Below are 17,028 nucleotides of genomic sequence, written 5' to 3' on the forward strand. Positions count from 1 at the left end.
CATGTCCAACACTAAATCCCAGCATTCATTTGGAAAGAGAATGCAGCCGATCAGGCTAGATCTTCTACTATTCTGAAATAAGGGTGCTGCAGGACTGTCTGATATTGTTCGCCCATTTAGAAAGGTGAACTGAGATTCGGCAAGAAAATGGTTAAATAATTTCCTTTCTTGTGCCTGCTAACAGGAAGAAAACTCTCTAATTCTGGTGACAGAATACACCAACTGCTCTCCTCTTTGCTTTTTACAGTGCCCCATAGATCTTCCGGTGGATAGATGTTGAGGTCACCACAGACTAAGAGGGTATGCTTACCATTGTTGGTAACCTTGTTCTTTATGCCACAGACAATTGTTTTTCAAGCTCTAAGTTAGTCCTTGGACTTGGGTCATTTGCTTGGATTGAAGTAGATATTTAGGACAGCCAGCATAATGCTGCAGTTCCTCTGCTCTTTGGTCAGTCTGGTGTGCAGTGTATATAGTGGCAATGCAGTTGAGGACCTTTTAGTTGCTGTATAGTCTAGTTTAGTTTAAATCCACGTAGTTATGCCCCCTGTTGCTATCCCTCTGCTTAGTTTGCTGCCATCAAGGCAAACCCCATAACGTCTGGGAGTGCTTGTCAGGCACTAAAAGAATTTGCTGACCACTTGACAGGCTAGTAATCCCATTTGGCTCACCTTGGGCATTATCACTTGCATGGGCTTACAGACGTACTAAGGAGACTGTGCTTTTTTGCTGTTAAAGGTGTCCAGGCACAACTATGCCAACTCTCAGCCAGGTTTTCTCAGAGCTGTTAAAAGCTGTTGGCAACCATTGCCAGTTCACTTCATCTATTCGGGGAGCAAGCCTTTTATCCTGTTGCTAGCACGGTACAAATGCCAGTGGATCTCCCCTTGGCCACTGTCAAGGTTTTTGCATTGCTTAAAATGCCTGGCGGGAGAGTATAACTGCCTTTGGGCCATTTTGGAGGACCCAGTGGCTTTTGTGGGTCTCACTGCCTGCTTGATACACACAATTCCTTTTGGTGATCATGTACTGTAGCCCTGCTTCTTTGCGGGTGCATGATTGGGCCCATCACAGGGAGGCAATCTATGTTATTGGTGATCAATGCAGGGGTGACTGATGTGTGGAACTCTACTTCGCTGGACGTATCCTCTCACACTGCCTCATACTTTGTGGGGTTCCAGCTACCCAGATTTACTAGTTTTATATCCTGCGATAATATCATAGGAAATACATAGGTAGTCTAGAGCATCTCCAGCAAATGTGCAAGCTTCAGTTGGGCTGGACATTCAGGCTCAGATTTGCTAAACAGTTATGCAGTTCAGTGCAGCAGTGACAAAATGCTGTGCTGGGTGAGAAGCACTTTTACATCCAAGGCCATTGGAGGCTTATTGGGATGTGGAGTCGATTTCCTAAATATTGGGTATAGCCGTTATTCCTCAGCCTTTTGTAGGTTCCGCAAAAAGATAATTTAGAGTGTAACTCTGTATCTCTGTATGCATCAATTGCAAGAAGGAAACAGAGGTACTAGTAGCCGCATTCATAAGCCTACCCAGAGTAAAAAGGATAATGTTGTTTAAAGCAAGAACAGTTTTGGAATGAGGGGCGCTAAACCTGGTGCAAATCATTGCCACCAAACAGCTGATCGTCTTAGTAGAGGAGTGTGTACCAGCATGTGTACACCGAGTAACCGCCTTAACATTTTCCAGAAAACTTATGCTCACTTTACTAAATTTATTGTATGATTCAAGATTACCATACTCGAGTGAACAGCCTTTGAGAGACATGTGACATATTTTTTGGTCTGTTCTATCTTGTTCTCTAATTCTTCAAGTGGAATGTTGTGTCTTGACATTGCCAAACAGTCAAACAGAAGGAGTTCTATATCATGGTGCTCAACATCCCTCTCTACATATGTACCAGGGTTCGGTATCAGTTTCAACTAACAAGGGGCCAGATTCAGGAAACAAATAGCGAGTCGCAAACGGCAAAAATTGCCGTTTGCGACTCACTATTCGCGTTTCCCAATGCAGAAATGCATATTGCGAGTCGGTACCGACTCGCAATATGCATTTCAGAATCGCAAATAGGAAGGGGTGTTCCCTTCCTATTTGCAATTCTGAGTGGTATGCAATACCATTTGCGACCACATATGCGGTCGCAAATGGTGTCGCAGCTACCATCCACTTCAAGTGGATGGTGACCCACTCGCAAATTGGAAGGGGTCCCCATGGGACCCCTTCCACTTTGTGAATGGACCCACAAATATTTTTTCAGGGTAGGTAGTGGTCCAAGGGACCACTACCTGCCCTGAAAAAAAAAACGAAACTAAAGGTTTCGGATTTTTTTTTAAGTGCAGCTCGTTTTCCTTTAAGGAAAACGGGCTACACTTAAAAAAAAAAAAATGCTTTATTTAAAGCAGTCACGAACATGGAGGTCTGCTGACGACAGCAGGCCTCCATGTTTGCTAATGCCTAGATTCGCTATGGGGCCGCAATTAGCGACCCACCTCATGAATATTAATGAGGTGGGTCATTACGACACCATAGCGAGTCGCAGACGGTGTCTGAGACATACCAATTTGCGATTTGCAAATTGTGAGTCGCATGGACTCGCAATTTGCAACTCGCAAATTTTTCTTTTGCTACATCTGGCCCAAGGTTCGCTAAAACTGCAAGACCAAATTACTAAGAAACGTCTGGATGTTTCGAATTTCTAGACAACCAAAAGCAATTGAGTTAAAAATGCATCAAAATCCTCTACTGGGTAATACGCAATTTCACAACTAATTGCATATTCAGTGAAAAAAATATATAACCGATGAAATCAAGAATGATGTGACCGCTGATGGTTGCACGCACTCGCTAAAGAAGAAGAGGTAACCCAAGGAAAATACTACATATGTACAGAACCAGACATAAAGTGATTCGTAGGAATGGTACTGCATTTTTACCTGCGAACGTACCTTCGTTGGGTTCCAGTATGTGTGACGGGGGTGGAGGCAACAATTCTGTGTTGATGGGAGGTGGTAAGACGTCAAACGAATGCTCTCTCTCTGTGAAATGGCAAAAAGGGAATATGTTTTTGGAATCAAGTTCACAATTGTTTGTGTACATTATCACATGCAGAAGGGCACAGATTCAACATTTCCTCATCATCTCGCATTGTGTTGGGCATCCTGTGAGGCTTCTTGCTTCGACTATCAGAAGTAAAATATATCGTATTGATTCTTTTTGGAAGTGTAGTCAGTTGTAACCGAGGAGACACATTAAATACAATTGGATGATTTAACAGAAGCAAATGGACAATTCGGCATGGGGCCCCTATTCTATGTTTCCTGCAGTAAAGAAACTGAAGGATACATATAAATGTTAGTCAAATAAACCAATATTGATTAAATTATTAAGTTAGACTAGGTTATTTGTTCATCACTAAAATATATCAATTAATTATACATTCAAGCACATTGGAAACAAGCTGTTACCTCAAGAATAATATTGACTACAGGTTTTCTCTAAAGATGGCCCTCTTTTGGGGCAACCTGTCTCCTTCAGTTGGGTACAGTGGGCTTGTCGCTCTTTGTCCACAAAGGTATTCTGCTTAAGTTGAGACATTTGTGAAGCTGTCATCCTAGAGCACCGTGAAACAACATAGCAAAACCAATAGACTAGCGTATTAGTCCTCTGTGATGTAATTCTACTCTGACACCACCATGTCTATTGTTGGGTATATTGTGGGCCTATCTGAGTCGCCGTTTTTGCCTACAGCCCCTTTAGTACATTTTTAGAACATTCTGCAGTCCATGGTCAGGATTTTATAACTGGTAGTACCTGCTATGGTGACAATGGTATGTATCAATTAGAAGAATATGACAGCAGTACTGGCCGCCTCAATCATAGATTTACCCAGAGTAAAACAGATAATGTAACTTGACACAAGAATAGTTTTACGATGAGGGATGCTAAACCTTGTGCAACCCTCTTGCCACCAATGAACTGATTATGTTAGTAGTAGGAGTGTGCATCAAGCAGATGCATATCCCGTTACTACCTCAACCTTTTCAAGACCTTTTCAAGAAATACTATGTTCATTCTACTACATTTGTTGTATGATTCAAGATTACCATACTGAGCAACTTAAAAAGGATATGTATCATATTTTTGGTCTGTGCTACCTTTTTCCCAATGGCATGTCTTTACCTTGACATTGGTAAACAGGAGGTGTTCTGTATCATTGTGCTCAACATCCTTCTCTGCAAACGTTCCAAGCAAAGGTCGGTGTGAGCTTAAAGTAACATTTGAAGGTAATCCAAAACTGCATGACCACAAGGGACAACTTGGAAAGAAATGTGTGATTTTTGAATTTCTAGATGAACTAGTAAAACTGAATCACAAATGTCTCGAAATCCTCCACTGCCTGTAACACATTTTCACAACCAAGACCATTTTCTGTGCATAAACATTGGCACCAATGCAATCAAGCATTGTGTTACCCTCAGTGGGTTCATGCAGGGTGGAAGGAGAGAAAATAACCGGGAACATTCTCCATGGGAATAGAGCCACACAGAAAGTGTGACTTAGGAATTGTACTGCATATTTACCTGCATAGGTCGCTTTGGGGGGATTAAATCGAGGTTAAGGGGGTTTAGGCAAACGTTTTGGTTTGATGTGAGGTGGTAGGGAGTCAAACCACTGCTCTCTCTGTGAAATTTCAAAAATCTTTCTGTACATCATCACATAGACGAAGGGATAGATTTACATGTTCCTCGTTATCTTCCATTGTGTTGTGCGGACAGTGGGCTATGGTTTTTTGCCTGGACCATAAAAATTACAACGAGCACACGTTTAAAATTCTTCTTGGTCCGTTAATTTGAGAAATCCATTATAACTGAAGATACTCCTTTAGCATAATTGTAGGAGCAAAGAGGCAAATTCGGTAGAAAGGCCACATTCCATATTTCGTACAGGGGAGTTTCTCAATATAAGTCAAATTAATCAAATCTCGATATATTATTAAATTACATTAGGCTATTTATTTAGCACCAAAATATAGCAATAATTAAGAAATTATATGCTGAGGCACATACGAAACAAGCAACACCTTATGGCTAAAATTGACAATGAGGTTTCTCTAAAGATGAACCTATTTTGAAGCATACTATCTCCCTCATTTTGGTATTGTTAGGGTTCCTTTTTGTCCACATAGGCAGTCTGTTTCAGTTGGGACACATGTAAAGCTGTTTTCCTAGAGGAGAATGAATCTAACTCAGACCAGCATGTCAGTCATTTGTGACAGTATGCAGTGGCTTTAGTACCAATCCAACAACCTTTTTAGGAGTTGAGTTCAAGTTCACAAAACACCAGCAGATGAAAGTAAAATCTACCAGGATATCATGTTTTAGTACCACGTTTAAAATACTTCATAGTTAGAGGTTGTTTGAAATGGAGTCTCTAGTTGGCAGTGGTTTGCACCCTGTCCAAGTAGGGACCCTCACTCTAGTCAGAGTAAGGGAGTCACACGGCTAAGATACCCCCTGAGCACCCCCTTGGTAGCTTGGTGCAAGCAGTCAGGCTTATCCCAGAGGAAATGTGTAAAGTATTTGTTCACACACACACAGTAACACAGTGAAAACACTACAAAAGGACTCCACACCAGTTTAGAAAAATAGCCAGTATTTATCTGAATAAAACAAGACCAAAACTACAAAAATCCAACACACAAGCAAAGATACAATTTTAAAGTTAAATGCCAATATAGAGCTTAGAAACACAATAGCTCCAACTGGGATATCAATCAATCAATTTTTATAAAATGAACTACTCACCAGTGAGGGTCTAGAGGCGCTGGTGGTGGGTCTTGGCCTCATTCGAAGAGCCATGTCTTGAGGTTCTTCCTGAAGATGGTGAGTGATGGGCTTTGTCTGGGGTGTGTGGGCAGGTTGTCCCAGCTCTTAGTTGTGAGGGAAGTGAAAGATATTCCTCCGGCGGTGGTTTTCCAGATGCATGGGATTGTGGCTAGTGCCTCCTGGGCAGAGCAGAAGTGTCTGACGGGGTTATGGCGAGATGCGATGATTCAGGTAGGCCGGTTCGATGTTGTAAAGGGCCTTGTAGGTGTGGGTGAGTAGTTTGAAGTTGATTTGCTTCTCCACTGGGAGCCAATGGAGTATCCTCAGGTGTTGGGAGATATGTTCCTGGCAGAGGAGGTTTAGGACGAGTCTGGTGGCAGCGTTTTGGATGAATTGGAGTTTCCTGATGTTCTTTGTTCTGGTGCCAGCGTAGAGTGCATTACCGTAGTCAAGCTTGCTTGTGACTAAGGTGTGGGTGACCATCTTGCGGCACTCGAATGGGATCCATTTGAAGAGTTTGCGGAGTTGGCAGAGGGTGTGTTGGACTTTTTGCCTTATGCAGGGTCATCCCCAGTCTTTTTGCCTTCTTCCTCCTGGTTTTTCTGACCTCTCACTGTTGGCTCTAGGACTCTGAGCACTTTATCACTGCTGACCAGTGCTAAAGTGCAGGTGCTCTCCCATCTAAAGTTGGTATGATTGGCTTATACCTAATTGGCATATTTAATTTACCTATAAGTCCCTTGTACAGTGGTATCTCTATACCCAGGGCCTGTAAATTAAAGACTACTAGTGGGCCTGCAGCGCTGCTTGCGCCACCCACTGAAGTAGACTTTTAAACCTGTTTCAGGCCTGCTAGCGCAGGGCCTGTGTGCACAGTTTTCTGCCACAGGGACCTGGCATCTAAACTTACTTGCCAGGCCCAGAACTCCCCTTTTACTACATGTAAGTCAACCCTAAGGTACGCCCTAGCTAGCCTTATGGGCAGGGTGCCATGTATGTAGAAAGGCAGGACAGGTGCCATATTGCATGGCCTGTCCTGGTAGTTACAAACAGCCTAACTTGGTGTCTCACTGCTGTGCGTTCTGCCTTCTCATAGGATTGCATTAGAAATGCCCTGCCTTATGTGTAAGGGGTATTGTCTGATTTATGAGGGGTAGCGTAGGCGTGTTTGGTATGGTTGTGATGGTGATAATAAATGCTGCTTGCTGGTGTGGGTGTATTTTTTATCACTATCACATAAATGCCACTTCTAGAAAGTGCGCATTTATCTGTGCTTATGACTCTGGTGTTTTGCAGCTTGACTCCAATCCACGTCTGGGCAGAGTGACAGTAGGGGCTATGTGCATACTTTTCAGACAGCCTCTACACAGGGAGGGTGGAGGTGTCACAGAGGTGCATCTGCATACTGAATAGTCTTCCTGGGCTGAGAGAAGGGAGAGGCGGATCACACCTACATTTGTAAAGGCTGTGCCCTGGCCTCACACAATAGGGTCGTTAACCCCCCACTGATGTTTGGAGCCTGTGCTGAAAGGAGAGAGGGGGCACTCCCAGAACCAGTTGTAACTGGCTGGAACCTCCTCTCCCTACCATTGTAAAACACTGTAAGAACTGACTATAAGTACAGGGGAATTTTCCCCACAATTTGGAGACGTTTTGAACTTACCTGGAACTGGACACAGACTACCGGAAGGACTCACCAGGAACCGCCATGGACTGCTGCTGCTGTGCTGACCTGTGACCTGCTTGGTCACTGAGAAGGACTTGCCACACGCTGCACCCCCTTTGTGCTAGCCTGTTGATGGGCCCTCCATCTGTGGGCCTTTTCTATGGACTCTGTCCCCCAGGAGCAGGGTGCTGTGGCCCCTGACCCCTGTCGCCTTATGAAGCACGAAGGAGTGCTTCAACACTAGCGCTTTGGGGAAAGCGCTTCACCTTTAAATTCTTAAAAACACTGTGAGCGCGCGTTTTTATGCCAGAAGTCACCGCCGCAACCCGGGCTGTACATCGGGCCGTGGCGCTTTGAAAAGTGCCATTTAATTGCTGCCCGGATCACCGCCACAGCCCGGGAGGCTGCATTCCTGGAAGCGCGAGTGCCGCGCACCTTCTAGTGCCCACAGGGCACTAGGAAAACTAACCTGAAGAATCCGGAGCAAGCATGCTTCTAGCGGTGCCCCCGGGGTAGGGATCGCTCCGAGGAGCGCCCCCGGGACACCGGCAGGCCCGGTCTTGGGCCAGAGTGTCATCGGAGCAGGAGGGAGAGGAGGATGCCTCTCACTCGCCTGCTCAAGCCGCGGAGGGCTCTCCTCGAGCGTGCAGGAGGGGCGGAGGCCTCATCGGAGGCTCGCCTGTTCCGCGGGCTCTCTTTTGGGCACCCCTCGTGGGCCAGTGGCATTGTTTGGGGGTCTCCCCCCTGGTAAGGCTCGGTGGAGGCCCGGGGAGGCCCCAGGAGTTTGCGGGTCCCTGGAGGGGCCCGTTTTCAATTCGAAGGGGGTGCGTAGCGCCCCCCTCCTCCCTTAAGGATTTCCCTGACCTGGGCCCCCCTCGTGTGGGCCGGTGGAGGCCTAGGGGGGCCCCCAGTTATCACGGTCCCCGGAGTGGCCCGTCAATTATACAGGGGAGGTGCATGCCGCCCTCCTCTCCTCAAGGGATGTCAGAGGCCCCCGTTTTGCACAGACGAGCGCCGGGGGCCCCATTGTTCGTCTTTTAGGCACTGGAGGTGCCTTCATCAACTCAGGTACTGTTTACAGTGACAATATATCTCAGGAGTTCCTTTTAGAGACTTTAGTGGATTGATATATTGCCTACCTGTTTTTGATGTGTGATGATGCTTTTACATATATGGGCAAATGTTCCTTTTATGGGCATGACTTGCTAATATGTTTCCCTAACTTGCCATATGTTTTCTAATGTTCCTACTATGGGCATTTTATGATATTCTAAGGACAAGTGCTCTAATGGGATAACCTGTTTCCTGACTACTGCTTCTGTTGCAGAATACTGAGTAACCTGTGTGTTATGTGTGACTACTGCTAATTTGCAGAGTAACTAATGTGTAACGTTGTGACAACTGCTAAGGTAGCAGGATAGTACTGATATGTGATGTTGGGTCTGATAATTGCGTTGTGTACAATACAGTATATTTTCATATAATCTGGTGTTGTGTTTCCTTTGTGGTGGGGATATTGCATCACGTGTGTTGTGTGTGTTGAGCAAACGCTTTACCCATTGCCTCTGGGATAAGCCTGACTGCTCGTGCCAAGCTACCAAGGGGGTGAGCAGGGGTTATCTTGGACGTGTAACTCCCTTGCCCTGACTAGAGTGGGTAGGTTCTGCCTGGCTGAGGTGCATACCCTAGCCAACCAGAAACCCCATTTCTAACAAGGTGTGACAGCAGGAAGAAGTTACTGCGTTTACCTGTCGGGCCACTGACAGGGAAGAGTTGAGCGTGATTCCTAGGTTGCGGGCATGTTCAGTCGGAGTAGGCGGGGCACTGAGCGATGAGGGCCACCAGGAGTAGCCCCAGGCTGAAGTGGAGTTTCCGAAGATGATAAGCTTGGTCTTGTCTCAGTTGAGTTTGAGGCAGTTTTCCTCATCCACTCATCCAAGCAGCGAAGGCATTCATTCCGGTGTGAAAGTTCCTCTTAGCTTTTTCCAGGTCTTCGGTAAGGGATATGATGAGTTGTGTGCTATCGGCGTTTGACACGATATTCATTCTGTGGCCTCTGACGATTGCTGCAAGCGGGTCCACGTAGATGTTGAAGAGCGTTGGGCCAAGGGAGGATCCCTTAGGTACTCCATAAGTGACTTCTGTTGGTTTGGATCTGAAGGGTGGGAGCCTGACTCTGTGTTCTTCTGGAAAGGAAGGAGTGAATCCATTGCAGGGCTTTTCCGCGGATTCCTGCATCGTGGATTCTGGTGCATAAGGTGCTGTGGGAGATCTTGTCGAAGGCTGCTGAGAGGTTGAGGAGTATGAGTGCTAGGGTGTGGCCTCAGTTGAGGAGTATGTGGATTTATTCAGTGGCTGCAAGAAGAGCTGTCTCCAAGCTGTGGTTGCTTTGCAAGCCAGACTGAGAGGTATCCAGAGAGCTGTTGTCTTTGATGAATTGTTGCAGCTGTGAGTTGATGGCTTTTTCCAGTACTTTGGCCGGGTAGGGTAGTAGTGAGATGGGCTGGAAATTCTTTAGCTCTGATGGGTCGGCTGTGGGTTTCTTCAGGAGGGGCGCGAAGTTCGGCGTGTTTCAAATCTTCGGGGAAGGTGGCTGTGTTGATAGAGCAGTTCAGCTTCTTGCAGAATTTGGGGGTGACATTTGACCAGGCCCCATTGATCCATCTCAATGATCATGCCTTTCACAGTTGTATCCCCTCTGTGCATGACATATTCATTGATTGGTCTGTACTGCTCCATCAGACCTTGTAACATGTAATAAGTAGAATTCCAACGTGTTGGCACCTCCTGTATGACAGCTTTAACTGACATTCTATTATCACGCTGGATAATCCTCAACAGCTTGCAGGCTTTAAAAGAATGGCTAAAATGAGTGCAGATTGTTCTGCATGTGGACAGTAAGCTACTGTCTCAAAGTTCTTTTTTGAGGAAGTCCTGTACAATGATGTTTATGCAGTGTGCCACGCACAGGACCCTGAAAAATAGCCACCATCTGATTTGGTCTTAACTAAATTACTGCCTTTGTCCGTGGCAACAAATCTAATGTTAAGCCCTCTGGGGCACAGCCATTCAACGACCTTGTTGTTTAAGTCATCCAAGATGTTTGCAGATATATGGGATTTCTTCATGGACAACATAGCTACTGTTGCATGCTTCTCAGCACCATTAAAAATTTCAGCTCTGTCAACTCCTGCAGATATAATTTCTCAAACCCCTACAAAAGAGATCCAGTGTGCAGTGATGCACATGTACCAGTGGCTTGGCAACTGGTCCACATGTCTGTCATCAGGTGGATTGTCAGGACCGCACTCTGCTGAAAAACTTGTCTAACGAATTCCAGTACATGGTGATGTAGCGCTGGAACAGCAACTCTGGCAAAATAGGTCCAGCTGGGAACCTTCCATTTTTGGAAGATAGCCGCCACAAATTCTAGAAAACCCACTCCTTTCACAAAAGAAAAAGAGAGGAAGTCCTACGCTAACTTTAGCCAGCTTCTCTTTGTTACAACAATGCCGTTGGGTGGTTGCATTCGTACTTAGAAGGAGGTGGCAGGCTTAATGTACGACACGGGGGGCAGCCACTGTAGGTTCTTGCCTTGGTGTTTTGACCTGACTCTGAGTCTTCCTGTGCCATTGCAATGTTGCTGATATGGGCGACGATACTGCTGCTCTGCTGGAGGAGGGCTGATTTGTGTAACAAAAATGTCACCTTCATCTTCACCTTCATCCATGATCGGATCAGGTTACCTGCTTTCAACACCTTCACTAACACCACTTGCAGGCTTTTCCTTTTGGCGGCTAAGGTGCAGCTCCCAGCGCACTGTGTGGTGTTTTCTCAAATGGATTTCTTGGCCTCCGGTTCCAAAGTTTGTGCCAAGCCTACCCCGACTAATACTTGCTCGGTAAATGGAGCACATGGCAGTGTTTGCTCCTTTTCACTAACCATTTAAAGGCCCAATCTGGGGAGGTTAACTTTCCAACACTGGTGCCACTGCCAATGTCCGAAGAAGTGGCAGTAGGTCAATGTTGTTTTGATGATGTTTGCCTCTCTGCAGTGCCTTCTTCTACTAAGGTGGGTGTGGATGTAGGTCGCACCTGGGACTTTTAAATATGAAAGTTGGTGGAGGTGATGGTATCGGTGCCACATCTCTCAGAGCAGTTTGAGATGGGGTATTGTTTGACTCCACTGGGGCTGGGCTAACATCCACGATGACTGGCTTGTCATTAGACTCATCATCCTCCTCTTCTTCATCCATAGCTCTAAAGTTTTCAGGAACCTTCCTTTTCACTCCTTGCCTCTGCTGGTGTGTCTCAGACTGAGGTGGCATCCAAGTGGAGTCTTCACTATCAGAAGAGAGGCTTGAGGAAGAAGATGGCGGAGATCTGGAAGACAGTGGATCTTGTGAAAGAGGGGATACTTTGGCTTCCTCTGTATGAAGGTCAACATCCTGATGTGCTCCTACTTCGGGAGGAACTGCTATTGCTTGCTGCGGCTGTTGTTCTTCACTGGCCTGAGTTTCCAGCATTCGCTACTACGTTGAGAGAGAGATAAGTCCAATTCAACGTCACTGATCGTTGGTGTTCCTGTGTTTAGAGAAGCTGCCTCTTTGCCAGCATGGGCTTTGACCTACCTTGGAATGGGGCTGCTGCTACAGGAGTGGGGATCCCAGCTTGCTCCCCAGAGGCTGATGCGGCAGGCACACGTCTTTGCCCAAAAAAGGTCTGGAGCGACATACCAGTGGTGGGAAGCTCCTTCTTATCACAAGCTGCTTTCATGGTAGCAGCTTTCTTTGGGGCCATCTTGAAGCTGTCAGATGGGAGTAACACTTAGCTTCACAAGCTGAAGAGATGTGTGTGTGGTCGCGCATCATGTCGAGCACAGGCCTTTGTCTGGCGGTACTGTGGGTGATGTCTCTTTCTCTTCATGCACCTAAAAGCAAACATGCAAGAAGGATCAGTGAAACGTGGCATTGTTGTTGCAGTTGCACTAGTAGTTGAAGCAAACAATATCATAGAATGGTTACTTAAATAAACATATAAATAATTATGAAATACAGTGGATCTATTGGCAAATACTATACACCAACATTAACTTTCATTATCATGTACAGTCATGAAGGCTAAGAAATAGAACACAACTACAACATATAGAATGTTTCTGTTAGCTTTATCTGTCTGCATCAAGTTGGCATGTGGCACTCAGGGAGGTGCTGTGACAAATGGAATAATAACAATCCTTGAATAATGTAATGTTATGCAATGTAGTACAACTGTACACCTGTGGCAGACATGGGGCTAATGGGAAAAATAGAAAAATAAAAAATAAAAATAAAGGATTTTTTTTTTTTTTAAATTGAAAAGCGAGAAAAAAAGTTTTTCAAAAAAATGAATATTATTATTAGACTGATATTATAAATTTAAATAAAATATAGGTTGGAAAAACATTAGAAAAAAAGGGTAAAAAAATTAAAATAGAATTAAATTGCTGATGTACCAGAGGAAGGGGACCAGCATTTAAAACCACAGGGATTTGGGAGGCAAGGAGTGGTGGAGGTGAAAAATGCAAAAGAAAAGTATGCAATAAAATAGAAAAAACTGCTCATACAGTAAGTTCAGTAATAAGCATCGACCTACAATGCCTGAATAAACACTCAAAATGGCCACCTTCCACATGGTCACACAACAAGCCGCAAGGAGGCATGGCCACCACAACTAAGAAGAACACATGCAGGCCTAAAGCACACTGGCTGCCTACAAAAATGGCGGCCAGCCACATGGTGAAACAACAAGCAGCAAGGAGGCATGGCCACCACAACAAGGAAGGACACATGCAGGCCTAAGCACACTGGCTGCCTACACAAAATGGCCACCAGCCACATGGCCAAACAACAACCAGCAAGGAGGCATGGCCACCACAACAAAGAAGAACACATGCAGCCTTAAAGCACAACATGATCAAACTACAATCAGCAAGGAGGCATGGCACCATAACAAAGAAGAACATGTACAAGTCTACTGGCTGCTTACACAAATTGGCCACCAACCACATCAAACAACATGCAGAATGAATAGCAAACAAAAAACACAAATAGGTATAGGACTATAATTTTGACTATACAAAAAGGGCCCCTGGCCACATGGCATGGGGAACAAAGACAAATGGTGGCCTATGACAAACACTCTCATGAACTGGCCAGACAAAGAAGGCATTGCTACAGGAGAAAGAAAACTGCATTAAGTCAGTATTAGTAATTCCAAAAGCTAAAGTTAAAGGGGCTAAAAATGTTTACAAAAACAACACACATCATGCAAAGGCATCAAGTACTATAACCCCACCATACACTGCTTGCAGAACAATAAAATTTAAATACCGCTAAACAACATTTTGTTACCCTTAATTCAATGCCATGCATGGAGTTTCAGTCCCACAGACACCACCAACAGTTGTTTTTTCATCATGCACCCATGACTAGTACTGGGCCTACAGCCCAAAGGCCTATTACATTAGCAGGCTACGCAACTTAACATTAAAGTTCAATTTAGTTTCATGAATATTGCAAATTTACAAAACAAAACATGGAGAAAATGTAGTGAATTGTTAAAAATGTTTCCTTTGTAGAACAAAACTTACAAGTAAAACTACAACTAGGCCCCAAATGCTGGCCACCCACCACAATAAATTTAAACAATTGAATAAAAGTACAGCTAAATCCTGGTGCATGCCCCCATCAAACAAACAAGTTGTACAACACCCTTATACAAGTGTTTTTAACTTACTTGTGAAAACTCAAATACAAAAGTCCTTAAATCCAATGATATATCCAGGAGACAAATAAGTGATCCTTCCAGCTCGAAGTCCAAGTGAAAAGTGACCAGGAGATGGACAAAGCAGGGGGAGGAGCCTGTTGGACAGGAACAGGAATTTGGAGTCTCAGGGGCACTTTCTGTTGTTGGAAAAAACAAAAACAATACTCCTCACACAACAATATCAACTTGAACGGTCAATTAGAGAAGATTTTTCACTCGAAGTTGTAGATTTTAGCAGCTTCAGCTTTGCCAGGTTGCAGCAGCAGTCGATCGCGCTCACTTGCGCTCGCCTCTGTCAAAAAAGACACCCCAGAAGGGGCTGCTGGGGTGCTAACTCTCACGAGCTGGTAAAAAATCTTGTTTGTGATTGTGAGAGAGCGGAAATCTTTCGTCTCACATCTCGTGTGCACACAATGACAGAAAGCACGCACCAACGGGAGGAAAACCAGAAAAAAACTCTGCTATGTTGCAGAGTGCGCAGTCTATCGGTAACTCTGTGGAACGCAGAGTTTCCGAATTCCGCCAACTCTGCCAGTGGAGCAGAACAGAGTTTTTCACAAAGGCCTACTTTATGGCATAAGATGCTAAAAATAGCATTTTAATAACAATAAACTCTCCAGTCACACAAAATATATCGATTGAAACCCAATAGTAATAAATCATTTAAGACTGAATAAAACTATGCTTGATCTGTAGCCACAGTAAGGGTTCTTTGAGCCCTTCTTGTGATAACCCAGCCTCCTGTGATATAACTGGACACAGGCTTGTAGATGGTTTCTAATTCTGATTTGGTGCAAAGTACTAGTGCTTCAATGCAAGATGTGATCAAAAACTGTGTAACAAGTGGGATAAGCCACTTAGTATAAATGCTTAGTTTTGGTGCAAAATCGCATAAAGTGCATTATTGAGTCCTTGCCACCCACTTTGCAATAACACATATCAGAATGATGCAGCTGTTGGAGAATTTAACAGTAAGCATTTTAATGGGAAAGGTGCCTTTTAAGTGTGAAGTGCAATGTGCATTGAGGCTAATGCCATTCAGATATTGTTCCATGCCCAGGGAGTCCTTTGTGTGCAAATAATATAAAGGACGAGAAAGCTATGCCAATACGAGCCTTGAGTTTAGTAGCCAGAAACGCTTCTTGGGCCATGTCAGCAGTAGTACTGGTAAAAGATGTTCAGGGCCAAGGTTCTGGGGCAGTTTCTCATGTAGCTTGCCCAGGGATTTTGATGAATTTTCCCTACAGGGGAAACTTCAAGCATTTCTCTCAGATAAGACTCTCCATATCGTTTTTATGTGCAACCAATACAACACTGGGGCTAGGGCTATGAGGGCAGAAAGAGGGATAAGGTCCAAAGAGAAGGATAACTATTTTTCGTACTCCAGCTTCGGTACGTCTCTGTAAAATTTCTTTGGAGCCGTGCAAGAAGAAGGAGAACAATAATGGGGCGAGGACATATCCATGACGCACCCTTTTACAGGTGTCCAAATCAGGTGTGCATTCTCCTCTGCTTCTATAGCAAACACAGGCACACGTGTTTTTGTGCAATGTTTTAATAATTTGTAAGAGGTGCTTTTCAACTTCTTGTTCTTTGAGTGCTTCAAAATTTTGTTCTATTTACCAGGACGAAGGGAGGCTTAAGGTCGATAAGGGACAAGTAGACTGGGTGCTTGAGCATCTTTGTGTATTTAACACATACCCTCATAATTTTTTGGCTTGGTCGATGGTACTAATGCCCTTGTGTAAACCCACCTGTGCATCTATGAGAATCGTTTTCTTGTCCATCCAGGCCCGTAGCCTGTGCAGAAGGACACCCCCTATGATTTTCTCAGTAATGTCAAAGAGCGATATTGGCCTGTAATTACATGGTTTCAGCTTGTTTCCTTCTTTATGGAGTAGGACTATGATAGCAGGGTGGGGCACTGTTTTATCTCAGGACCGCCATGAATATCCTAGTCAGGGCTACCGACCAAGCCTGAGGCAAAACATATCAACTGGCACACAGTCTTTGACAGGTGCTTTATTGGACTTCAGGTCCAGGATTGTTCTTCCTATTTCTGGGTGCAGAATGATTAACTCTATGAATTGCGTTTTCTCCTCCGGAGGCATGTCACTCGTTGTACGTCCATTTTAGCCTATTCTTGGCTGCACTATATATCGCACTAACCTTTCTTGGGTTTCCTACTTTTACTCCTTGGTACCCATGGTGCAGACGAGTGTGTTTGTTCCCTTTAGAGTTTGGTATAGGTTGTTACTATTGCAATGTGCTCGTCACTATCCGTGGTGCAAGTAGAAAAATAATCCACACATATCTTTAATGAAGTCTTGATGTTTGAGTAGTTCTCTCTGTTTCATTTTGCAGCTCTTCTGCTGTTGTTTGGGGTGATGCTGGCGGCAAAGGGTTTGCCCTCTTCTGCTCAGTCAGGACTGAACACATGAAGCATTTAGGGTCATGGCCGCTCTCAGGTCTTTGGAATACACCATGTCCAACACTAAATCCCAGCATTCATTAGGAAAGAGAATGCAGCCGATCAGGCTAGATCTTCTACTATTCTGAAATGAGGGTGCTGCAGGACTGTCTGATATTGTTCGCCCATTTAGAAAGGTGAACTGAGATTCGGCAAGAAACTGGTTAAATAATTTCCTTTCTTGTGCCTGCTAACAGGAAGAAAACTCTCTAATTCTGGTGACAGAATACACCAACTGCTCTCC

General features: G+C 44.7%; 1 protein-coding gene across 6 annotated transcripts in view; it reads right to left on the minus strand.

The window, feature by feature from the left end:
* Nucleotides 1-17,028, minus strand: part of LOC138246189 (scavenger receptor cysteine-rich domain-containing group B protein-like) — a 390,419-nt gene that overhangs the window by 73,960 nt on the left and 299,431 nt on the right. For 4 of the 6 annotated variants that reach the window (XM_069200523.1, XM_069200520.1, XM_069200524.1 and 1 more), the window contains one exon: nucleotides 2,951-3,052. The exons of 1 other annotated variant lie outside the window; for it this stretch is intronic. In XM_069200523.1, coding sequence (XP_069056624.1) covers nucleotides 2,951-3,052 — 102 coding nt within the window. The remainder of the gene's footprint in view (nucleotides 1-2,950; nucleotides 3,053-17,028) is intronic. One more of the 6 variants, XM_069200521.1, reaches the window with a different exon arrangement.

This window comes from Pleurodeles waltl, chromosome 7 (assembly GCF_031143425.1).
Source record: "Pleurodeles waltl isolate 20211129_DDA chromosome 7, aPleWal1.hap1.20221129, whole genome shotgun sequence".
In the NCBI taxonomy this organism is placed as follows: Eukaryota; Metazoa; Chordata; class Amphibia; order Caudata; family Salamandridae; genus Pleurodeles; species Pleurodeles waltl.